The 27,524-nt window shown below is 34.7% G+C and overlaps 1 protein-coding gene and 1 pseudogene across 8 annotated transcripts in view; one reads left to right on the plus strand and one right to left on the minus strand.

The window, feature by feature from the left end:
* Window positions 1-27,524, plus strand: part of LOC148615900 (polycystin-1-like protein 2) — a 140,021-nt gene that overhangs the window by 54,162 nt on the left and 58,335 nt on the right. For all 8 annotated transcript variants that reach the window (XM_088582513.1, XM_088582515.1, XM_088582517.1 and 5 more), the window contains 3 exons: window positions 3,728-3,862; window positions 7,804-7,932; window positions 8,725-8,853. In XM_088582513.1, the coding sequence (XP_088438639.1) occupies window positions 3,728-3,862; window positions 7,804-7,932; window positions 8,725-8,853 (393 nt within the window). The remainder of the gene's footprint in view (window positions 1-3,727; window positions 3,863-7,803; window positions 7,933-8,724; window positions 8,854-27,524) is intronic.
* LOC148615901 (uncharacterized) lies at window positions 13,844-15,606 on the minus strand (annotated as a pseudogene).

Genomic DNA, 27,524 nt, shown 5'->3' on the forward strand with positions numbered 1-27,524 from the left:
GTGCCGAATCCCAAAAGGCACATGTATTATCCACGACCAAGAGCACACTCACGGCATGCGTGTTTACAATCGAATTTAAATATAGACAACCAATATTTCTCTTTGTTTTTCAATCTAGGATAGAACAAAAAAACATCTATGGCTTTATTTTTTACTTTTTTTTCTGAAAGACAGTTGACAGACTTAATCATTATTTTTTTTCAAAATAACAGATATAAACTTTTGGATAGAGGGTGTGAAGGAGGGTCGGTAGGGTGACCGGAAACATAACACATTTTAGGCCTAATAAGATGGTCTATTTATTATTACAGCAATCCTAGAGGTTGTCTGGCAAGCTGCTTTGTTGCAAAACACATGGCATTGAAGAATCTGTTGAGTTGGGGTATTCCATTTAGCTGCCCATTACTGTAACATGAAGTTTTGTGGACTCTTCATTATATAAATATATAGACATTATGTACACGTAAAAGTACCGTGTACATGTAAGTACATTCCGGAGGAGCTCCAACGATTTTGTTGTACTGAATACTTTTAATATGATTTTTAATTTAACCATTTTTTTGTTTGTTTATGACTTCATGCCAATAGAGATATTTGTACATGTACATTAAAATAAATTTTTATTCACATTCATACTTAAACGTTTGTTAAAATGGTGGGAATTCGATTAAGTATCAAGACATTAATACTACACACGTAAAAATAACTAACTTTTGTTAAATACTGAAGAAGATTTACAGGATAAAATGAAATATTTATTCTAAAGGTAATGACATTATTGTGAAGTTCTGAATGTTTTGATGGTTCTTAAACAAGCACTATAGTATAGGAAACATTTTTCAGGCTATTTAGAGGTTGACAAAATTGTTTGATACAATATTTAGTTGAAATATTGATTTTAAAGTGTTTCATATACCGGTATTGTAATTTTGATTAATAAGAATTTTGAATGTTTTCTGTGAGTACATGACTGTTAGTGGGTAAACTTGACAGTTTTACAGTTTTATTCTCTTTTGATACAGAACTGTTTAACTAGAACTAATGTAAAAACGAAGACCTTATATATGTAAAAAAAATATTTCGGTCGTATATTGGTATGGTGCTGACAGCGGCGTCATCGTTGGCGGCGTCCGTGTCGTCGTCGTCCATATTCACTTGGTTTTCGTGCGATGACTTTAGTTATTGTTGGTCAATTGTTGATATGATTTTACCGACTACCTATTTAATTTTGAGTTTATGACCCCTACCGTTTTCAGATTGAGGCCATCCATAAAAAAAACAGACAAGAAAACAAAAAACAAAAAACAAAACAAAACAAAAAAAAAAAACAAAATATGAGAGTCCAGAGTTTTACCAAGCTAACGTACATAGAGAAATGGTCAATCTTTAAGATGGCATATCAAGTTGAACACATCCAAGTACACCTTGTTATATGTATATCACTTGTCTTATGGTTTGGCAAGCCATTGTGGAATTTGTACCTCATTTAGCTGTTTAGTAACATACGCTAATGGATATTTATCACCATACGCATAATTCAATTATTGATATCAATAAATGGAGGAGCTTTCTAGGCAATGCAGACACATTGAAGACAAAACGTATGTATGTTCAATCAAATTTGCTCTTTGAGCAATACCAGTCTGCGTCCATACTTGCCCCTCGGACAATACCAGTCTGTGTCCACACTTGTATTATTACCAATATGTGTATAGCACTTGGCGTTTGTTGTCGTCGTCGTCCGTCGTCAAATATTTTTCAAAACTCTTCTCGAGGATTTTTGTTCTGTCGAAAAACATGGCCGCCATTACTAAAAAGCCCCGTGCAGCTGCGGGTGTTAAAAGAATAGGCCTGCAGCAGCGCTAAGCTGGTCGTAAAAGGCGACTAAATGGTGCTCAGAAACCTAGCCGGGGGCTAGGTCCTCTACCCACAGAGCAACTGGGATGTGTGCCCCAGGTGGTGGAATGGGGTACCCCTGGCATGTTACATGCTGGGGTTGTCTGGCTATAATATGGAAAACCTGACCGCAAACCATAGTGGTGCACCGTGTTGGAAAGATGCCACGTTCCTCGCACAATTTAAAGAACCCTGCTGTGGTATTCGATAGGAGTAGGAACCATAGGGCTCCGCCACAGGCGGCTAAATTGCCCGACCTTACCCATCCCTTCTTTTTCTTATGGCAGTCAAAATTTGTCGACCCTATTGTCCTTGTGTCCCATCCTTTATTTTCATTTCATTATCATTTCATGTTCATATTATCATCCATTTCATGTTCATCATCTGAACATAGCTGAAATATTGCGGCTGGGACGTTAAACCCCAACAAAAAACAAACAAACTATTACTAAAAATAGAAGATAGGGATCAGATGGTAGTTTTTCGCATATATGACGACCATAAAACTTTTGTAGTGATGACTTCAATCTTGTAGCAACATAACCCTGCTCCAGAAGCCTATTTGTTAGAATTCTAGCGCGATACGAAAAGTCCATGTAGTCTCGGCAAGCTCTGGCATAACGTATGATTTGTAATATGAACACTCCATAAGCAGGTGCTGAAGGGATGTTGCCGCAGATGAAAGGAAAGTTGACAATTTGTTATGCAACTTATTAACATTATTTTGTATACCGTAGCACCTTTTTATACCCCTACACTTGAAAAATGGAGGGGGTGTATACTGATAGGGTGTTCTTCCTACATTCCGCACGTAAGAAGTATTTCCGTCACAGATTTCTTGTCTTTTACTGGAGGTAATGATTAAATTTTTGGTATATGGCTTGCTAGTGTTGACTTGTACCGTATATGTATAGACCACTCGGCCAGCTAGGATATATAAAAATAGGGCGTTGGACGTTGTGCAGGCGGTGTTGCCATAGATGTTACGGCGGCACGAGTTCGAGTACCGCGGAGGGAACGACCAAATATTTGCCTCGCAAATTTGACAGTTCTAACATCGTTGGAAATTTTTCAGACCTTTCTATGCTAACTTTATCTTCCCTGTATCAATTTGATCCAATGTAGTTGTGTAGTATTAAAAATAAGTACTCTATCTGTTAATGGTTGTAATAATTCAACATATGAGATAGTACCACTAAGAGTTATTAAAGTGTAAAATATAAATTTCTATGAATGAAATAAATTAAAGAGCACTATATCTATTAGCAGACAAATATATGGACATGAAAGGAAACATTTTGTGTAATAAGGACGGATACATGGAGTTGTACTCTTTTAACGTAGATGCTCAGAACTAATTCATCTCATTTTAATTTTTCCCTCAAACTACTGAACAGAATTTCATGTAACTAGGTATGAAGTCAGTATGTAGTAGTGCATATAACCAAGAAGTTTGAAACTTTTTATCGTATTCATTCTTCATTTAGGATAGTCTACTTATATGCACTCCAGAAACATCTTTGTGTTGTAGCTCCTCCCATTACATAGCCACTTATCAAAGTTGGTGTTTTCTCAATACATTGTAAATTGGAAGGGAAGTTAGTTGTTGTACAATATCAATTTTTTTCTTCGATATTTTGCCATTTTTTACTATGTGGAACAAAAGGGGATATACCTAGCATAATGATGCTACTTCTTCCTAGTTATTTTATTTTCTGCATTATCAACTTATGACAATCTTTCACCTTAAACCAGCTCCATCTTTAGTGCGGGGGCATTTGGTATGTGAGTATATTCATTAGTTCTTTCATTTGTTCTATTGTTTTCATAGAAAAATCATTCGGAGAACAATGCCTTGCAAATGAGGAGTGTTTAATGCCTTTTATTTGTGATGCCAGTAACAACACATGCAGTTGTAATCCTGACACTGACACGTACTTTCAATATGGCCAAGGCTGTCTTCCAAGTAAGTATGCTTGTGTAGAGTGTGTAAGTAGTCTTAGTCAGGAGAATAACAATTTTAACAGAACCACAAAGTATTCTTACAGTCGTGTAATGATATGAAGACACAATCATCATTTTTATCATCATAAAAGTTTGTATCTATGTTAAATTGAGGAAAAAGGTATGAGGCAGACAAAAGGGTATCAGTTGTCTTTTTAATTTTAAGTTTATTTGGATTAGAAGTAGGTTATCCTTGAAACTAGAATAATTCAATGATAAAATTCCATCGGTATAGCGGAAAAGGTAAATAAAGGACTGGGCTACTTGTCTTTCTTTTTTCTCTGTAGTAGCCCTTAGAACTCTGCCTTCTGCTGAATGTTAAAGGAAAAAGTGTCACACAATTCATTCCCATGGATATTTCCATGGTCTGCTGGAACAAATGTTTCCAAAATTTGACAAAATTGCAACAGACTCTGATACGTTTTGCTAGAATCATTGTGTTTTTATTTCTAACAAAGTTAAAGTGTTTCCTATATGTAAGCCCCGTGCTGGTCTGGGTGTCAAATATAGACCTGCAGCAATGCTAAGCTTGTCCTAAAAAGCGACTAAATAGTGCACAGAACTTTTGGATGGGGCTAGGGCGTTCTGCTCACAGAGCAACTGAGTTGTGTGCCCCAGGTGGTGGAATGGGGTAACCCTGGCATGTTACATGCTGGGGTCGTCAGGCCATTATACGGAAAACCTGACTGCAAACCATAGTGGTGCAACGTGTTGGGAAAGAGTAATCAAGGGAACCAATATTATAGCAGTAATCAAAAGAATGTAATCCAGGGACAAAGTCAAGACTTTGAAAACAGACATACACAACAAATAACATAAAGTAACTATAATCGTACATACTAAGTAACAAAAGCAAATGAGGAATTTGGACTCCACTAAAAACTGGGAGCATGGACCAGGTGTACCGGTAAGGTAAACTTCCTTTGCGTGTCACTTTATTCGCACGTAAAAGAACCCTTCTGTGGTATACATTCTCCCGGAATAGGATCCGTAGGGTCCGCACAGGAGGCAAAATAGCCTGAGCCTATCCACCTCTCCCTATTTCCTTGAAAACCCACATCTAATCACGCCACTTGTAGAATATGCTTTGTCATAGGAAGTCTTAAGCTAATCTTTGATCACCACAAGTAAGGTTGTAAAGTGTTTTGAAAGGGGTCAAGTTTTGCACTTGACAGACCCAAAATTTTGTCTCTTACGCACTAGATAGATTGATTTCAAATTTGTTGTGTGGTTTTATATAGGGTATCCTGCGTAAAATGACTGTTTGGATATTTGAACCTTGAAAAACATGGCCCCAGTTACGTAAACAAAACTTAGGGGTCATACAGCAGTTTTTATACGCCCATCTAAGATGGAACTTATTATGGTATACCGTTGTCCGTCGGTACGTCGTCAACACTTCAGACAATAACTCCAATACACTTCCACCAACTTTAATGAAACTTTGGTGAATTGATCATATCTATTGACGTTAGCTCCCTTTCGATTTTTATAAATTTCTGATTTATCGTTTTCGTGTTATGAATTTTTACACTTAATTAAGGGGGATTTTTAAGTTTTCGCACAATTACTCATAAACACTTTCAGTGACTTTTATGAAACTTTGGTGAATTATTCATATCTATTGAAGTAAGCTCCCCTCTGATTTGTATAAATGTCAAATTTTACGTTTCCGTGTTGTGACCATTTGTTATGATGATCGACTAATAAATATAAAAGGTACTTGGTAACCTTGCCATGAAAGTGTGTTTTGAACAAGAAAGAAATGTATGGGTGAAAAATCAAGACGACAAACTTAGTTAAACTGGAGGTAGCCATGAAAGTGCCAATTTTTTTGTGCATTTTTATTTACTTTTTTGTGGGGAAGGGTATTTTACATGGCTCACAATATTTCTAGTTGATCATATAAAATCATTAAGAGCATAAAGATAAATTAAAGGGGCAACGGGCGTTTCATGCGCTTAAAGTGCCGCTCTTTATTTACATGTATCTCCAAAACCATCAGATTTAAGCAAATTCTGACTGGGGTTAAGTGTTCAGCATGATGAGATCTATCTGTGGTCAGATTTTGGTGCAAATATGGTGACCCAAGTTAGTGTTATCGCTCTTTTTGGACATTTTTGCTGTTTATTATGTTATTACTTTCCACAACCTTCTCCTCAGAAACTGCTGTACAGGTATCCTGCACAAAAGACTCTTTGGATTTTAGATCCATGACAACATGGCTGCCGTAATAAGGATATGACGTAGGGGTCTAATACATTTTTTTTTTTTTTTTTGCAAATGACTCAAAAACCGTTTCTCATCAACTGTTGAAGAATATTGAAGGTAAAAGCATCTCAAAAGATGAACATGATATTTTGAATTGACTGGCAGTATTGACATGTTTTGTAGGCGGCCATTTTCAAACATGGATGCCACTTTGCGACCATTTACATCAGTTGCTCGGATTCCAAATGATTTTTGTTTTTATTTCGGAAACATTTCGTTCTAAGTTGAATGGTAATGACGAAAGTTTGTTCTGGACAGCCATTTTTCAGCTAATTTTTATACTTTCGTTGAATGCAACTATATTTGATTTATATAGTCAACATGGTCTCCTTAGTTGAATGATGATGATGATGAACATGTTGTAAAGCTATGGTTTGACTTCAGTCTATGTTCTTTTCAGCAATGTAAACTGGGCTAATGCCCCCTAAAACCGGATGGTATAACAGCATAGGGGGACTCCTGCCCAATTTTTTTTCAGAGGTTCTGTAAACTCTTTGAAGGCATTTCCAACATTTTACAGCCTTAAGTACCCATTGAACTTACATCATTCATCAATATATGCTCTTTTTCAGAAATTTGTAGTCAAACATGCTATCTTTACTCACTAAGATAATCTCACATGGTTTGCCAGGTGAGTGATTCAGGCTTTTTGAGAGCCTTATGTTTTATAAATAAAATACTCTCAGAGCTTACGATGATCAATACAAAATTGTGGACAAAGTATGTACATATAAATGTTTATTTATATATATGTATTAAAAAAACAAGTATCATACCAGTAAATAGTTGTACTTCTATTAAGTAAATTAACAAAAATTAGAAATGAATTAACTGTGGAAATCAATTGTGAAAAGTAAAAGTATAGTAGTTCGGCGTATTGATCAAGACCTAAAAATGAATTATTTTTTCAAGATTATTCCATCTGGAGAAGTTGTTTGTATTTTTTTCATCCGAAAGCTTTCCCGAGACACTCGTTTACATTTTGACCAATTGTTATCATGTTCTATGATCATAACACCCACAAAAGCCAATTTGTTGGTTGAAAAAATATTTGGAACCTGTGTCCAAAATCCAATTAGTCATTCATTAATCAGTCAGTCAGTCAGTCCGTCTTGTTTTGTCATTGCAACTCTCATCCCACTACTGAACAAATTTCGAGGAAACTTGCTATGTAGTAAGGGCACAATACGTGTACATGGTTTAGGGTTTACCAGAAAATTTTGATTCCTGATTTACTTTTTTTTAAAATATCCTTATAACTTATTTACTTATGTTTCCTGATGTTCACAACTTAAGCATCTTGTCATTGCAATTTTCCCCTTCAAATTACTGAAAATAATTTCACGGAACAAATGTAATTATCTCAAATCCCGATGGATAGATCGATTGTTAATTTGATATGTGACTTTATATATATGCGTTGGTAGAAATTCTGGTTGATTTCCAATATCAAAATCCTTTTTATTTGGGATTTTGCAATTTCTATTACGTGGAACAAGAGATGTGTACCTAGTGTCATAATGCCTACTACTTTTTTCTGCATTATCAGTTTATGACAATATTTTACTTAAAACCTGCTCCATCTTAAGTGAGTGTTCACTAGTTCTTTCATCAGTTCTGTTGTATTCATAGAAAAATCATTCGGAGAACAATGCTTTACAAATGAGGAGTGTTTAATGCCTTTTATTTGTGATGCCAGTAACAAAACATGCAGTTGTAATCCTGACACACACGTTCAACATGGTCATGGATGTCTTACACGTAAGTATAACATGAATAGAGCGTTTACTCTCAGTCAGAAAAAAAATTATTTTCATTACAATTGCAAAATATTTTAGTTGTATAATGGTATCACCCTGTTGCCTGCATTTTTATTGTCCATTAATATAGTTTATTTCGGATATTTGAGTAAAATTTATCTGATCTTTTGAAATTTTAACACATCGTTCCTAAGAACATAATGGATAACACTATGGTTTTTGAAGGTTTTCGCCTTCACCTATTGAAAATAAGGAGCTAGAGATGGACATATATGTTATCATTAGAATTGATAGAAGTTTATTTACTATCCAATTTTGATGATTCATGTATGATTATGTCCTTTTAGAAATTCTTTTTTTTTAAGATTTGTGCTGTGTTGTCCAAACCAGTTGTTGTGTCCATAATGAACTGTAAGTCCCTATGCTTAAGTGTGCCCAACACTAGTGTTATGTCCACTCTTTCCCTAATGAACAGAAATCAACATGATAAATTGAAAACAGAACTAAACCAAAATGTTTTGGTTTATCTCAATTTTGGTGAAATAGGTTCAGTGTTGCATTCCACACCAAACACTGAGGTAGATTTTCTAGATCTTGCGAGTTGCTTGTGGAGTGGTTGGTTTGTACTTTTACAGTCCATTTATATACATGTATGTACAGTTTGTATAGTAAGAATGATCAACTTCATATTGGTTTCTGCTATCAGACAATTACAGATAATACATCACTACTAAGCCATTTCCATGAAAACGGGCAAATTTCAGTTTGTGTTACCAATTGTCTTTTTTGATAGATAAAGCCCTCGGAGAAGAGTGTACCATCAGTATTCAATGTCCATTACATAATATTTGTAGTACCACTGATAATACATGTCACTGTAACTCTGCTACCCATTATCAAGAAGGACAAATTTGTTTAGAAAGTAAGTATTGAGATAATCTTTTATAAATAAAGTGATTTATTTTTGCAACTTTGCATTATGTAACAGTGCTTTCAAACACAAATCTTCTATATATCTATTTGTGTGTTGGTGTATCTGCTGACTCTCTGGGCAAATTATAATATTAATTATGGCCTTATTCAAATGTTTATTTTCTGTTGTAAAGGAAAAAAACGTAGATTTATCCTGATTTGATACCAGAATGACATACCTCTGGTTAAAACATCTTGTTGTTAAATAATAGCTTACTTAGGCCAAACAGTGAAAAATAGCTGAAAAATTGACAAAATATATTACGAGAATGGACATGGTTAATGTGTCAAAAGAACAACCCCACCGGAACGAAAAAAATATCAGCTCAAGGCCGCCCATTGGTCTTCACCTCACGGCAGCCTTCAGCTGGCCCCCAAAACAACATTTTGCACAGGAATCGAAAAAAAAAAAGACCTTATAGACTCCAGCAACAATAAAGTAGATTGAAAGTGAAAACGAAATAAGATATATAGATGCAAAAAATTCTCGACTTTGGACAGGTGCAAAAAATGCAGTTTTGTTTAATTGACATCATCACAGTCCTCCCCTTCTTTAAATTCGCCCAATGTGGAAATATATTATACACTTAAATACCTACTTTTAGCCAGAGTTAATCGTAATTAGAGGGTAAATATGCTTTGTGTGTCTGCCCCAATGAATGAATGTGTCCTAATTGCCAAAAACAAAACAAAACAAAAACAAACAATTGCCTCATGTTACAGTCATGCCAACTGAAAATTGTTATTCTAAGGTTCATTAGGACAAAGGTTCTTCAATAAAGACTAAGCTTTTGGATTGGAAACCTGAAACGATGTTCAGATTTTTCATCATTAAATCTTAAATGTTGTTGCGTATGATGAAGGTGAAATGAAATTCATTTGAAGTTACTAATAGCCAAAAGGTCTAAATTATTTTGTAAAAAGTTTTTTTCTAATCAAAGTACACCTTAGTAGGTAGGATTTCTCAATAAAAATGTGTTAGTCTTGTATGCCTTAACGACATATCACGTATATGTATATGAAGGGTAATAACAAAATTACCAAACTGGTAAAATCTAGGAAGTAGTCAAAAGGAACAGTCTAAAAGGAAATTCCTTATAACAAATGACAATATCAAGGCAGAAACACGACAATTGGAAAACCACTAAGTAAGTTTTAGAAGTCTTTAACGAGTCATTCTCTGTGAACAGAAGAAAATATGTTTTAAGTTTGGGGTCTCATGAATCATCAAACCTTCTACCATTTTAAGAGACCACCTAAGTATGCAAGTCCATGAAAAAAATTAAAATTTCACAAAAATTGCCCTTACGGATTCGTTTTCTGAAATGTTTATTTAGAACAGTCTTAAAGGTATAAGTCAGTAAACTAAAACAGGAAACTTTGATATGCATTTCATGAATAAAGAAAAAAATAATGTTATTGTTAAATCAAAAGTCGTAAAATTCTAGCATCTTATCAGGAAATCTATTTCCTTAAAGCTATTACTAATTATTCCAATGCCATACAAAAAAAAACATATCTTATTTCTGAGGCCATTTTAAGGTTGTAGACTTAGGGTAAGTGATGTACTCCTGATTGATAGGTTTTCAGTCACTAGAACATTTGAATGACTCTTGATGTTCAGGCTTCAAAGTGGTACTGATGTTAAAGGGAAATTACTCCAATTAAAGGGTTTAACTTCTAGAACAAAGATATCAGCCTCCAGCTACCTTGCTCTTTGTAAACTAGGAAACTAAAGTATTGATTTACTATTTCAACTAGGAACATTGAGGAATATATCTTTCACTAGGTGGAAAAAAAATGTTTGAAATGCTAATATCCGTGTTCAGGATATGACATTATCCAGCTTTTAACCTTACCCATCATATAAATTTGTCTCTTTATTCAGAAAATGAATATTTGTTTGACATTTTGAATAATTAGTTGTATCATGCCGTGGTGAGGAATGACCAATATTCAATATTAATCATCATAATTTGAAATTTGGTACCTTTATTGAATACTTGCTTTATTTTATCCATGAGAGTATTATTCAACATTTTACAGATGTTGTCCTATGTCTTATCGTGTCCCTGGAGTACATTCTTTTGATTTCTGTTGGACTTTTTTCCCATTATTACTCTATCAGTTGAAATAGACCAGTTCCAATTTCAATACAAATCTTGGTAGGCTACTAAGTAGTTTGAATATCCCTCTAGGTAGAAATCTGCCCTGCATTAAACCAATGCGTCATACTTAACTACTTCAGAACACCTGTGTGATCTTTTGGACACTGCCTTTTTAAGTTTGAATAACTGTCAATTGTGAAGAGCTTAACTTCTAAATGTCAAGAAGTAAATACAACTCACTGAGGCCAATTAAGTCATTATTAAGTTTTGTATACTGGTACATTTTCAAGGTTATATTTTAGGGCATCTTATATCTACAGTAGCTATAAACCAAGGGGAAAAAAATTTAAAAAAAATGATACTAGTATTACTTTACAACATTTCTTAAACAACTTTTTTTTTTAAAACTGTTCAATATTAAGAAGGTCCTTAGAAGGACTGGTGCATGCATTTATATTGCAAATTGAAATTTTGCAAAAGTGTAATTAATGTTATCGTTAAGTTAGACTACTTCAGGTAGAAAGAATCTCAGTTTAACAATGTATAAGCATGAAATTCTTTCTAGAAGAAGTTTAAGCATTTAGTTTAATTAAGTAATTGAAACTGAAAATGGGCTTGGTCTATGAATATTGATATAAAATGAACAGTGTTATCCAATCAGAAAAGGGAAATCACTTCTATATAAAGTTCAAGCTACCCAAACACACTGGTAGATTCTATGATATAGAGAGGTTAAGATCATCATAATTGACAGCTATTCAAACTTAAAAGGCAGTATTCAAAAGATCACACAGTTGTCCTGAAGTAGATAAGTAAGACACAATGGTATAATGTAGGTTAGATTTCTTCTTAGAGAACTATTTAAGTTACTCACTAGCCTACATAAATTAGTATCGAAATTGGAATTGGTCTTTTTCAATTAGCTGTAAACATCGAAGTTTTCTAAGCATTTGTTCTTAGCTTTGTATATGTTTCATAAAATATCATTTTTGTGCAAAAATGAATTTCGGGTTTTTTGCTAAATAGAAGTTTTTTATATGGCCAAATAGCTGAAACCTGTCTCTCATTTAGTTATTTTGTAAAAAAAAATGATCTCTCAATACAATTCATAGTGTAATATGATCAATGCTTCAGATAGTAATTTTAGTACCTATTGTTCAAAACCTGCAGTGTTATTTATCTAAAAAAATTGTCAGAAGATGTACTACAGTGATTGTGGTAATATGTACAAATTAGAAGAAAATTGAATGGTGGAAAAATCGTGGGAATACCCTCAGTCTACAACCTTAAAAAAATACAAAAAAACAACAACAAAAACACATGCGGGAAGGAAACTTCCTTTTTGGTCTGAAACAAAAAGACGAAATGTTTTATGACTTGTACTGCTGAAACTAATAAATATTAATTATACAGTTAAAAATGTGTATGTGGAGGATAAGTTGTGAATGATTGGCATTAAAATCTAATTTGAGTAAACAATTTGACTCAATATGACTGATGTGACCTATGTCTGCTGAATCGCTTTTGAACCTTCCCGTGAAGTGTGCAAACGTTCATGAGGAAAAAAAATTCAGACCCGACTATAAAATAATCAGAATTGTCCAAGGGTACCTTTTATCCTAGGTTTTGAAAAAAAAATAGCTAATTTGCCATTCTAAAGGGAAAAATCTTTTAGATATGTAAGACTCGGAAGTGCGATGGTCGCGCTGATTTTTTATGTTGAACGCAGAAGTGCGTTGGTATCCCATTCAACGTGGCCACGAAATGTTACGTGTGTGCAATTTATTTCCTGCTATTTGGATGAAGCAAAATATGGTCATATCCCGACTTGTCATCAAGTGACGACATATAAGAATTCTATGTTATGACCCTTGGAACTTCCTTCAAGGTGTCAAGAGTAAGGTGATCTATAATCCAAAGGTTTAAAAAACGCTTGTCATGACACATTCTTGGCTTAGATGGTTCTATAGTAACAGGCATTACCAGATGTGGAGGCTGACATTCCCAACTTTACCAACAAGTGAAATAGAACCATTTAAAATTCTATCTGTTAAAGTTTTACAAATAAATCCTAAAAAATTTTGGCAATTTGGAGCATTTGGAAAATAACAAGGTGGTGGTATATCAGGCGCATAGTCTTTCCCTTTAAAATTTCCTTTGAAATTTTTGAACATACTATGAATATTAACTCCTTCTTGCAACCAACTAAACACATCAGGGGGCGCATTAATGTCCTTCCAACTTTCTAAATGATTGCCTAAACTACCAGCCAAAAAATTTGCCCGGGTCTCTAAAACTAAGTTGAGAAAAGTCAAAATCTTTTCCCTTAGCTACATCTTCTGCAGACACTATAGCAGAAGGGGGCTGGGCAATCTCTCCGATAGTGTTAACCCATGTTACTTCAGTACAGGTTTTATCTAAAGCATCTTCAGGGTTAAAATCACAAGACAATTCCCAATCTGGAATAACTGGCTCAAACTTTAACCCTTTAACATCTCTTTCAAAAGTACTTTCCTGAAAGTAAAATAAAACTATCAGAGAGATGCCCAGCCCCCCTCCCACATGAAATAAAAATTCCACTAAGAGATTAGCACTCTTTAGGAAAGGGTCAGACATCAATTACATCTAAAAAAATTTAAAACAAAACTGACAAATTGATTTTCCAAAGAAAAACTGAAAATACTTTGTCTAATATTACAAAAACCTTACAAGCATAATACCTCACAGAAATATGAAAAAACAAAACCCTCTTTGGGTAAGATGTAACATATAAAAATAAGTTCACACAAGTTATTTACGTTATGTAAGAATGCACAATATAAACTAAACTAGTCATTCCTTTTTTATCTTGGGGCAATTGGACACAAAATGTCCACTTTCCTTACAGTAGAAACATGCACCAACATTTCTTTGCCTTCTACCTCCACGTACAGCTAGAGACCTAGGCATAAAACCTTGCCCAGTTGGCATGGGAGGATGAAACATAGGTGGGTAAGGCATTTGCATACCAAAATTTCCATACGGATGCATAAATCCAAAATTCGGCACCGGAAAATTATTCAAATTAGGATTATTATCACCAGTATTACTAGGCTTCTCTTTTACAGTCTCCTTTTCTTTAAGGTTTTCATACTTTTTGGACTTAGCCCAATCGGCTACAATGCTTGCTACCTTTTTGTCTTCTTGTGATCCGAAAAGTTTTAGCACAAGGCTACAAAAATCCTCACTATCTTCGTATTTTTACATGTACTAAATGCCTTAGAATACAACCCAGCCTCTTTATGGCTAGTTTTGTGTGCAATGTCAACTAACATTTCTACAGCAGCTAACAGAACGTGAGGGGATGTCAGCTTTGGACGGCTGGCCAAATTACGAATATTAGCTAGTGCCTCGTCCACCTGTAAATCTAGCCTCTTGGTTTTTAATGCATCCACTTCTTGTTTCAAACTAGACAAGGTTACCTGGGGATTTTGGCCTGAATGGCTTTCTGCGTGCACCAGTACTAGACCCACTAACAACAGTGGCTGTAGCATTTCCAACACCAGAACCCTGGGTCCTTGAAATTATAAAGTGCACCTAATGTTAAAATACCTAGCCGCCATGCAAATCAAAATAAACATGAGGGGCACAAGTTACCCACAGTTCGCATGTAAAATAATAAATTCTAAACCACTAGATATAGAATAGAACAAACTTTATTTGGTATAAAATCCACATACAAAGATTGTTACTAAGACAAGACAGTATGAAAAACTCTTTAAGTAACAGGTATTGATCCAATAAAAACAAGACATTGTAACAAATTCCTATAGAAAAAGCACAGTTAAAAATTAGGACACAAACTTAGGTCATATCACAGTGATACTGTAATTAAAATCTAAAGTGTACCTTAAGTTCTGGCTGGTTGCTGCGAATCAGACTGTACACGTATGTCATCCTGTTGACTAAATGCTTGTCCACTAGGAGCTCCGACCAAATTAGCCTGCAAAATAGTGAAATGCACTAGCTGTCTAATTGACTGTAGGTCTTCTTTGACGTTAGCTTTACTGTTGAATCCCCTGTCAGTTTCTCAAATTCCGTTCTTAATTGGCCTAAACCATACTCTTCTAAGAGATGTCCTGCTTTTAACCTACAAAATTAAAAGGCAAATGTACAGACCCTTTTTGCTCAGTGCCAAATATTCACCAAATTTTATTTAAACCGACATGTTGTAATGTACAATTAACACTATGCATAGTGAACACACTTTAAAGTTTACACAATATCATGACCAGTCTTTTTTTTTTTTTTTTGATTTAAATTTATCATGGTTGTCTCCCATTACTGAACCATTTACAAACGCTTTGTCCTTGTCATGATATACAATTCTCATAATCATTGTTCGAAACTTGAAACCCGTAAGGGTCCATATACAATGTAACTGGAAATAAACTTTCTATGCCTAAACTTATATAATATGTTTTAACTTACCTGCAAAGCTCTACACCTGTCTCTGCTGGGTCCCATGCTTTCAGCTTTGCAATAACCGGCAAAATACTTTTCCCCAGCATTGAGTGCTTGTTTTTCAAAACCTGAGGCTGTGGCGAGGATGCCATTCTGTTTTCAAGCTAATAGATAAGGAAAATCAAATTATGTTTATACACTCTTAAGTCAATAAACAAAATACATGCACATACTAAATTATCAAACTATTTGCTTAGTTTAGTCAAATAAAACCATTCACAAACAGCTTTCCAAAACTGTCCAAAAACAAAGTATTAACTCGTATCCTATCTACATCTGTACAAGTCATGTAACTGAGGAACACTACTAAGACAAATAAAGTAGACTGTCAGAATTCCATTACAAAAATACTCCGCACCTGTACACAATAATAATATACAACCACGTTCAATAAATGCAAAATATACCACGTACCGGTAACCAATGAATTACCTCGCACTTATTGGATATAAACAAGCTTTGAAAAGACTATCTACATCAAAAACTTTCCATTCCAAAAATACAGTATTCAACATGGCCGACCAACCACGAGGTAACCAGTATGCATTCGATGCACGAACAAAAAAAGGTCCACTCGAATGATTTACATACAAAAAATGATAAATATTAACATACATTCTGAACTTCTAAAACCAAAACGAATATGAAAATTCGTTATCAAACTTAAAAGAAAAATATATCAGCTAAACTGAACATAACAACTAAAACACAAAATACTGCTTCCAAAGCAATTTTCCACGAAAACAGTTTCCGGCCGAACCTCCTAACTGTTTTTAAACTAATAAATAAAACAAAAACATACCAAAACAGCTAGCAGAACAGCCAAACTAAACTAGTCCGTCAGCTGGCAGTCAGAACTTCAAGAAAAATTAGAACACGTCTGTCCACGTCGGCAACTGCAACCAGAATGTGAGGTCTCGTCATATCTCGTGGGATTTACTTAGGATATTCATATAACATTAAAGGGGGGTCCAGTCCAGATTTGTTTCACTCTTCGGTTGACTTACTGCAGCGTTTGGAAATGTTCACAGTCTCACATGGGGTACACAGCAGCTTACATGTAGTAAGACAAGTCATATTTTGACAAATGAATAGTTCTTTGGTCAGGCTTCACGAAGGCTTGCTCCTTCAACATCTGCTAACTGATATCCTCGTAATGGGTGCATATTACAGACCCAAAAATGTATACAAGTCCATAAAAAACATGTAGTAGCAGCTTGTTTTGCCCATTTTGTGCTAAGTTTGGTTTACATGTAAATAGATTAAATTCTCAATTATAAAGGAGGTAAAAACAAGTGAGTTAACATTAACAGTACCTATATGTATATTACATACATGTTATAGCATGTGACACCGTCTTAAAAGTCCACGTTTGAAAATTTATTTTAAATTAGTAAAACAAATAAATGCACCCACCCCACATCATTGTTAACCAAGCCCGCGCTTATTGGGTATTGAGAGTTGAACACTATACAAGATTTCAAATTCAAATATACGGAACGAAATTGTCTGTATACATGTACATGTATATACAGTCACATAGATGTAATCGGATTGTGCGCTGTTTATATCATCAACAAAACCATAACAAGGGCCATTCCCGATTTTTGTGTGTTCATATTAACTAGTGTTTTATTACTATTTTTTTGTTTTTGTTAAATTTTGTTCTTTTTTTCTTATCTTCAATTTTGTATACCTCGCAACAGATCGTGGCGAGGAATTATAAATGTGATACCATAATTTCGTGTTCCTCCGTATTTTTCGTGTAATACAAATTGTTTTTCACTTTAACCATCCCGTTTTTTTACCGATACGTGTTTGCTAATGAAAACAAATGGAGGATCGCTTTGAAACTATTCATTGTTTTTAGTACCATGAAATACAGGGTAAGTTCATTTTTCATCAAAATCCTAAAACAAAATAATAATTTTCGGGTCGATATGCAATAAATTCATTTCCATTGTGTCTCAATGCTTTTTTTTTTATGGTACACTGCTATAAAGCTCATTGATATTCTTCAATAGAACGTGGCATATAATAAAGTAAAAGAAAGCTCATTTTTTAGACTTGAAAATATTAATAAGGATATCAATCAGTAATTTGAACTCACGAGAAGGATCTCGAGTCTATCAGTTTGGTGGGCTAATTACTAATTTACATAACTATTAACAGAGGTCCGACGTGGTTTATGTGTGGGTGTGATCGAGTGAACTAATCACGGTCTCATGCACTTTGAAAAAAAAAATAGCAATGTATAATTTTTCCAGTTTCTTTTCTCCTTTGTACACTATAACATTTTTATTTGAGTACTTACGAAAAGCCATGTAGGGGCATCCATCCTATGTCAGTTGATCATACATGTAATTTATACTGTCAAATTTTTATATCCAAATCGGAAAACCATACTCATAATTTTTGCACATTCCCGTACGGTAATATACAGGAAGTTATCCCTTCTCCCGAATTGTATGTTAAATGCTAAAATACTAATTTTCATGTGGTTACACATGTTTTAAGGAATCATGTCCGTTACACGGCCATTTATACATATACTTGTTTTTGTGTGAAACTTTCAACGAAACCGGTAAGATAATCCCATTACATATGTAAATGTATGCGAATAATAAAGACCTCACGAAAATACACCAGTGGGCAACTACATGGCTGGTAAAATTTAATCCACAGAAAATTGAGACGATGCTTATTTCGCGCAAGTCTACACGAGTGGTACATCCGGTATTAAAGATGAACAATCATGACATACAAGAAGTGACAAGCCATAAGCATTTGGGTATAACATTATCAGATAACGGATCGTGGCATAATCACATCGACAATATTGTCAGAAAAGCGTTTACCCGTGTAAATGCACTTCGTCGCTTGAGATTAGTTCTTGATAGATTTACACTCGAAAATGTATTTCTCATACGTTAGGCCACTAATGGAATATGGCGACGTCATTTGGGACAACAATGTAGAATATTTGTCTGAAAAAATCGAGAGTGTTCAAATCGAGGCCATGCTAATAGTAACGGGTGGCACTAAATCTTGTCGATAACCCATATTGTATATGTGGTCAGTCTGAAACGTCAGTCTATTATCTTTTTCTTCACTGTAACAAGTATGCAGCCATTCGCCAGACGTACATATTGTCGTTAGATTTACCAATCCCCTTAACTCCAAAAATTTTGCTTCATGGATCTGATGCTCTAACTTTAGAACAAAATATTTATATATTTACAAATGTGCAAAAGTATATAGTAGACAGTAAACGGTTTGTGACCACCTAACTGTAATCAACTACCTATTAATGCATTTCATTCTTTTTTTCATAAATACTTTATTTTCTCCTCGCCACATATTATATTCTTCAACATGTGAGCGTGCAATAGAACATATGTGCTAACCAAATTGTCATTCTTATAAGGAGACGGACTTAGTATAAGGTATGCTTTTTTTCGAATCCTTGTCTTATTACTACATTTTGTATTATGTTTTGTAATTTATTGTAATCAAACTATTTCTGAGTAAAATATGTTCAAACTAAACTAAATGTATGCGAAATATTGGTGCGTTACTAATTTTAAATGTTTGTATGCATACATGGCATTAACAAATGAAAATGTAGACTGCAACACTAGTGGAAAAAAAATCACAGAACTGCTCTACTCTCAATCCCTTAAAATATTATAACGCAAAGTTTCGAAAAATTCCGATACATCTTCATGGAATTGGGATATATGTACATGTAGGTATACAAATGATTAGAGGTTGAAGTAGCTTCAAGTGTGTGTAGGTATAGGCTGGAACGCAGCAACAGGAACGGTTGGCATCGGGTCAATATTTTTTGTTGGTACGGCACGCCGTATCTAGTATGCTCTTTTCGCCATACCAAACGAGGTTTGAGTGCTGAATAACACCTCTGGGTATAGGTATATAATACACCACCATTTATACATTGTATGTGGACATGCATATATTTATAAGTTAGAAAAAAAACAAGACACCCTCAAACATTATACCGACAAGATTGTTATAGGTGTAGCCATTAAAGTCCAAATTCACAATTTGAAAGACCTGAATACATTGTACATCTGTTTTTTTACTCATAATCTTGCACAATATTGGTGACTCTGAAATGCTAAAATAGTATCTAATCAAAGTACTCATATACTGAATCAATTTATATCGATTGTTTGAGATTTTACGCTGCAAATATTAGTCAAATTGCAAAAATTGGGCCGAATAAAAGGAAAATACCAGGACCAAATTCCAACGTATCTAAACATCAGCCTATTGTTGTAATTGGTTCATATTGGACTCTTTGATTTATTCTTAAATTCACCATTTCGAATACGAAGGTCATTACCAAAACACACACACCAAATTCATGATGCATCGTAGCAGTGCGCCAATTTGCGTAATATTCAGTTCGATGTCGGTTTACATGGAACACCTAGATGATCGAACACGAAACTATCCGACATACTGGGTAATTGAAAAAGAAACTACTAGTTGGCCTTTCGCAGTTTTTAAATTTCCAAATCAAAATTCAATTTATCGACCACCGGGTCGAAAATATCTGTCAAATAATTCAAACTTCAGCCGCAACATTCATTGAAATATATCATCTCCTTAGATGCATATCCCTCTCAACTAGCTACATTCCTTAGTTTATAAGCTTTATAACTAAAGTGCTTGAAGTTATCGCATAGACACCTATGTGTCATTTAAAGTGCTTAATTTCTTAAGCACCTTGTTCCAGACACACGTATTTTAACATAAACGCCAAAGTCTTAGAATATAATTTTAACAATTATGTCTGGGGAAGATACTAATCATGCACCTTTAAGGCCTTGGATCACCTGGAACACCCGCAGCTCTAATATCTTCACACGTGTCCAAAATAAACCAATAGAATTATATTCTGAGGTCAGCAATATCAGCAGACCTCAGAATGACACCATCGCGAGAAATGCAATATCAAAATTCCTACGCTATCGTCTAAGCAAAGTTTCATTTTTATTTGTCTTTTTCGGGCCTCCGATGTCACATGGCGGTAATCGTAATAGAAATGCTACATTTAGTGAGTGATATATCGGGATTCATCTACCCTTTTGTACAAAATTTGGCCCAAAAATGAGTGCCAAACGGTAGCATTGAACCTCTTTCTCTATATAAGTTTCTTGATCGGATCCACATCCCCCTTTTTGTAAATATTTGGATCAGCCAGGGCTTGCATGAAATATCTGATGACAGCTTCTATGATTGATGAATATTAATAGCCTCGCGCGGTTTTCATTTCTAGCTAAACATAAAATAGGTTGTTATGCGTCTAAAATAAATAGACAACTTGAATATATCGACAGTGAACGACTGGTTGCTTAGAAATAAGCAGGTACTGATAAGAGGTTAGAGGTCAACTATTTTTAATTGGATCGTTGTGAATACAAATGTACACTCCTAATTAATCAGCAAATGAAATTCACAGTAAAAGTTGTTTATTGGGTTTGTTTATTGGCATAAATAACGTAGAATTAAATTTGATATGTTAGATTTACCTGTAAAGTGGACTCAATTCCTGTATTTGAACCTAAATGGGGTATGCCAATGGGACTACTTTAGTGTTATTATAGTACTATTATAGTTGTGTAAGATAATTGCAGATGCCATCAGGCTTTACAAATTTAAAGGCTGTGGCGACTGCTATGTAAATTCTGATCTTCGATCTGAATTGATAAAAAGTATCCACAAGGAACAGTATATACTTCTGAATGTCTTTATGAACACCAAAGACTGCCGTTTTTTTCTGCTTTAAAGATAATTATAAATCACAAAATAATCTGAGTTGAGAAAAGCAAAATGAACATATAATAAATTAAGGCTTGATCTAGGCCAAAATGACCCTTGTACCCCTTTGTTGTTTTATTCCGTGTAAATATCATCAGAAATATGAATAATAGTATAAGTATTTAAAAAATTGAGTAGCATACATGCACAACAAACAAAAAGGCTAGGATAGATTTTTTTTCGGCAATTGATGGGGGTATACAAACTTCTTCCTTGAAAATCAGTTTATTACTCTAATATATTTGAGTGAAAAAAATCCTCTAATAATTTGTAGGGGCCAGTGTGATTTTGGTATTACCATAATCCAGTGTCAAATTTTAATTACAATCCATTAGACACATGTATAGCTAGAATAGATATAAACGGTTAGTGTCGATTTCAGACTGGCTATGGACAAACATCTCTGACTACAGCTTTGATGTGTATTTAACATATCTGACTCGGTTTAGTAGGAAAGAAGTTTTATGATTACTTGGAGTATGTTTAACGAACCACGGAAAGCAGGGGCATAACGATGTTTGAATTTTCGAAAGATATATTCAGATTCATGCGCGTACGCAGAGTATCGGTAGGCCCCTTGTGCAATCGCTTGACACACGTGTGTATTGTATACCCGGCTGCAAGTTGGTAATCCCGGCCCAGGGGCGAAGTAATTAGTTAATGCTAAACTCTAACAAACCAAATCTAACCAAATCAAATAACTGTACTGCAATTAAACATATGATATAAACAAGTATTGACTATGACGAAACATTTGGTCGTAAAAAAAGTATGAATATTAAACATGTGCAGATAATACAATTGACAAGGTTTAATGTTCTCAGTTCGTATGACGGCTTTAAAAGAAGTTTATGACTCAAAATCTTCAACAACAACAAAATAAAAATAGATATTCTTTTTTTTTACTATTGTATTATCCGAAAACCTAGGGAAATAGTTTTATTTTATTTAAACAAAGATTCTCTCGAATTGTGTTGTTAACAAGTAATGCAAAACTGAGCTTCATCTTTAATTTTAGAACTCGAAATTTTAATAGTTGGTATCCGCCTCGGCGGGATGGCACTTTCAATGATGCATTTTACAGTGAAGCCCGTAAGTAGTGTTCATTTTAAAACAAAAAGTGCAAAGTTTAAATGCATTGTACAGTAAGCTAAATAGAGGGTTTTTTTTCTGTCTTTATTTTAAAAAAATTAGTCCCACGCGGTTCCGGAAGTCAACTGGGTTGTGTGCCCCAGGCGCACATGGGGTAACACTGGCATGTTACATGTTGGGTCGTCAGGCCATAATACGGAAGTCGTGACCAAAAAAAAACATTGTGGTGCAATGTTTTGGGAAGATGCCACGTTCCTCGCACGTTAAAGAACTGTGTGGTATTCTATTGGAGTAGGAACATTTGCGCTCCGCCACAGAATGCTAAATTGCCCAACCCTACTCACCTCTCTCTTTGTCCAGTGGCAATCAAAATTTGTTGACCCTATTATCCTTCTATCCCATTCCATTGTTCATGTACGTTGTGTCACTTATCTAATTTCTCCGTTTATTCTAACAAAAATTATGAAATTTGTCATTGAGAAAATGACTTAAAAGTTATTAGATAGTATTTGCTTGAGAATATATGCATGTACAATGTACATGTATGTATTTACATGCATGGAATTAAGACCTCAAGTAGTAAAGGCTAGAAACCACTTATTCCACTTCCCATAGGCTTCTATGCTAATTTCACAATATTCAATGGCTTCTCTGGACTTTACCTTAACTTTAACCTGCAGAGGACTATATATCAGCATGATTCTACATATGTCAGCTCACAATCCTCAGAATGGCATGTGAGGTTAGCAGACTTGCAGTGCAGTACTGGTCACCGGAAGTGAAGTGTCTATATATAGCATGGGAAATCCCAGTGTTTTCACAAGATAGGGGTATATTTAGAAATCATTATGGAGATTAGGCTTCACATCACAAGAAGCAAAATGCACCTATAAAATGTACAGAAATGTTTTTCCTTTCAGAAACTGTATAATTTTTTTTTACATAAGATGAGAACTTTTTTCACAGCACTATGAGGAACAGGGGTAATTTCTGCGTAGGACTATTTTTGCGTACGTTCCAAGTGCTCATTGGTTGAATTGGTGGTCTGTAACCTAAAGCTATAATATTACATGTATATACTGTCCCTGATACAGTCCTATTAGTTGAAAGGTATTGCGGTACCTGAAGGTACATGTATATAAATAATTTTTTAAGTAAAAATGTGATATTTGTTTGAGAATATGCTTTGTAAAGTTATTGTCTGAAATTTGACTGTAATTATAATTCATCCAGTTTTCCGGAACTTTCCGTAGCTCAGCTTTGCCGTTTAGCTGACTATTATAGTTTTCCATTGCACTGCATAACCATAGACCTGTAACTATAGGTCTATGATACTACAGTGACATGTAATGTAGTAGGTAAATACCGAATTAAGAATATCATTAGAAACGCCTTGCAGCCGTAACATATGCATGCATAAATCTTTAGAATGTATAACAGTCATATAATTTTGTCTTGTATAGTAAAATAAGACAAATAATTTTTTTGTTTCAAAATTGTCCGAATGGATGGCCTTTAAAAAGCTAATCTTGTTGTAATATATATATATAAAAAGATCACCTCCAATTTAAGAATATCTGGGTCCTGTCGCCGTTGGCACCCTTTTCACGTGCACAGTGTATGCGTAATTTTAAGCGGACGAATACTTGTAGAATTCTCGGAAGTAACTGTAGATTAGGTTTTAGTACATTCAAGGAATAATGAATTTTATTGACTAAAGTTCCAATATTAGCCTAAATATGATCAAAACTGCCGATACAATACAAAATAAAATAGTGCGCCAAAATGATACGGGATCTAGCCGTCCAGTTCGGGATTAAGCCGTCCCCGTACAATACGTCATCCTGGACTGATTAAAGTCCATATTGGCATAGTGTATTGGACTAGTTAGTCAATAAAGGTATCATTGCGTAAGGTTTTTCATATTGGCTAAGTTATTGGTCCTCGGCTAGAAATATTGGAATTCGTCTACGCTTCAGTCAAATACGGAAAACCTTACCAGTAATACTATACTATAAATTTGGTATAAAATAAGAAAGTTTTGAGTGTAAATTATATGAATTGTCATTCGATGCAATTATTCCCTCCCAATTTGCACATCTTCCCTGGGATCCTTACCTGGTGTATGTTTAAAATTTATGACATGAAGCAAAATGCTTCGAACTCCACACTATACTAGCAAAAGAAAAAAGAACAGATATGGTAAAACGCAACAAACGCACCAGCGTATTGCCAAAATACAGAAAAGTAACTAGTAAATATTTTCAGAGATCACCAAAAAAAAAATATAAATCCTTGATATTGCTAGCAGCCCTTTATCAGCTATTTCATATTTCATCGCGCGAATCCAAGAAAGGGCGTACCGGGCTTACGCTCCCATTAATTTAGGGATTTTTGTTGCAAGAAATCTGCTTTTTCAGTAATCCCTTTTCCAATTGTCTTGCAACTCTTCATATTAACACCCCCCCCCCCAAACCTGAAATCCCGAATACGCACTTGAGTTTTAGCATCCGTTATATTGTTTTTGTGCTCAACGTTGAAGTGAAAGTCACATATAAGTTTTCTTAAATAAAAGCCATTTACCATAGAATGCTGAAGGGATATACAATATGCTACAGCGGTAATATTATAGACCTGTATTTACAGTCTAAATGATGGGGACCCATTGTATGATTTAACTAAATGATATACCCACTATAAGTGAAGTTAACGGATAATCACCCGCAAGTTTTAGACTATTTTTGCGTTCCTTGTGTCTGGGGTACAATTATCAACTAAAGAACTACGAACTTCTTTAACTTTTTAAATTGTTAACTTTCAAAAAACAAATTTTCACATTCAGCTATAAATGAATACACATCAGAAAAATTATCAAGCAGACGATCAACAACACTCCCAAAACCTCTCCTCCGATCCCGGAGTCGTACCCAATTTCCAGGTAGTAATAATTTATTTAGTCCCAGAAACCAGACATAGAAAATAGGAATATAACACTATTTACTCCCTGCATAATACTAGTATGTAAGTCCACTTGCATTCAAGCTGCAAGAGAACATAATTATACGTCCCTGTATATACGTGTGCTTCGGCGAACAGTCCAGATATATTCTCTGATCTTGCTACCCCCGTATAAATTCCTTTTTATTTTAAGTATATTTACCACACTATAAGAGTCGAATACTGGGATGATGATTTGGTGGGGGGACGGGGCTATTAACTTCTCACTTTTTTAGCTATTTAGCTATTTTTTAGCTATTGCCATCACTTGGCGTCCGTCGTCGTCGTTAACAATTTTTCAAAACTCTTCTCCTCTGAAAATACTTGACCAATTGTAACAAAACTTGGTATGAATGTTCCTTGGGATATCTTGCATGGAACTGATGTGGGGAAATTTGATCCGTTGAAAAACATGGCCGCCGTTACTAAAAATAGAACATAGGAGTCAGACAGTAGTTTTTCGCTTATATCTCTAAAACGGTTAGGTTTAGCCAAATTGTGACGGGGTTGAAGTGTTTAGCATGATGAGATCTACCTGCGGTCAAATTTTCATTTTAATCTATTAAGCCATGTTGGAGTTATTGCCCTTTTTCAACGTTTTTTGCTATATTTTATGTTATTTCTTTAAAAAATCTTCTCCTCTGACACTATTTGACCAATTGTAACAAAACTTGATATGAATGTTCCTTGGGATATCTTGCATGGAACTGATGTGGGGATTTTTGATCCGTTGAAAAACATGGCCGCCGTTACTAAAAAAAGAACATAGGAGTCAGACAGTAGTTTTTCGCTTATATCTCTAAAACGGTTAGGTTTAGCCAAATTGTGACGGGGTTGAAGTGTTTAGCATGATGAGATCTACCTGCGGTCAAATTTTCATTTTACTCTATTAAGCCATGTTGGAGTTATTGCCCTTTTTCAACGTTTTTTGCTATATTTTATGTTATTTCTTTAAAAAATCTTCTCCTCTGACACTACTTGACCAATTGGAACCAAACTTGGTATGAATGGTTCTTGGGGTATCTTGCATAGAACTATGGTGGGGATTTTTGATCCGTTGAAAAACATGGCTGCCGTTACTAAAAATAGAACATAGGGGTCAGACAATAGTTTTTTGCATATATATCCAAAACGGTTAGGTTTAGCCAAATTCTGACTGTGGTAAAAGTGTTCAGCATGATGAGATCTATCTGCGTTTAAGTTTTCATTATAATCTAGGTCTCACTAACCACTTCCGGGTCAAATGGCCATCCCCCTATGTAGTACCAAAAATACACTGAACCTAGACATATGCATTGTAAGTGCATTATTTGTGTGTATTATGATTAATAGTAGTCAAAATAAAGCTGAGAATGTGTACTTTAAAATCATATATGTAATTAACTACATAAGTGTATGAATATTGTTTACATGTGTGAGTAATATGCCTCCATGCTGTCAGTTAGCAGAACAGGTAGTAAAAATGTGGATTTTCAGTATTATTTATTCAATCAAATTTTGTGAAGAATTTCTACTATCATCGTACCATTAGCATAATGATTTTGGAAGCCTTATTTTCCAAGCTTCGCAACGGTATGCAGCTTTAAGATGTCATTTGTCCTGGGAATTCACAGTGAGACTTTGAAAATTACTTTTTTAACATGTAAAGTAATGGAAACGTTAGAAGTGGTTAGTGAGACCCTAGTAAGCCATGTTAGAGTTATTGCCCTTTTTCAACGTTTTTTGCAATTTTTAATGTTATTTCTTTCACAAATCTTCTCCTCTGACACTACTTTACCAATTGAAACAAAACTCGGTATAAACGTTCCTTGGGGTATCCTGCATAGAATTGAAGTGGGGTTTTTTGATCCGTCGAAAAACATGGCCACTGTTACTGAAAATAGAACATAGGGGTCAGACAATAGTTTTTCGCATATATCTCCAAAACCGTTAGGTTTAGCCAAATTCTTTCAATAGCTGAAATGATCCTTATTTTTAGGACAACAAAAGTCTTCAGGCTTTAAATTTGTCAGACGCCTACTGATAAGAGTTATTGCCCTTGACAGGGGAAAATAACAGGTTTTTTTTTTTT

The sequence above is a fragment of the Perna viridis genome, chromosome 5 (assembly GCF_037379345.1).
Source record: "Perna viridis isolate PV_CMFRI_1.1 ecotype Kerala chromosome 5, ASM3737934v1, whole genome shotgun sequence".
In the NCBI taxonomy this organism is placed as follows: domain Eukaryota; kingdom Metazoa; phylum Mollusca; class Bivalvia; order Mytilida; family Mytilidae; genus Perna; species Perna viridis.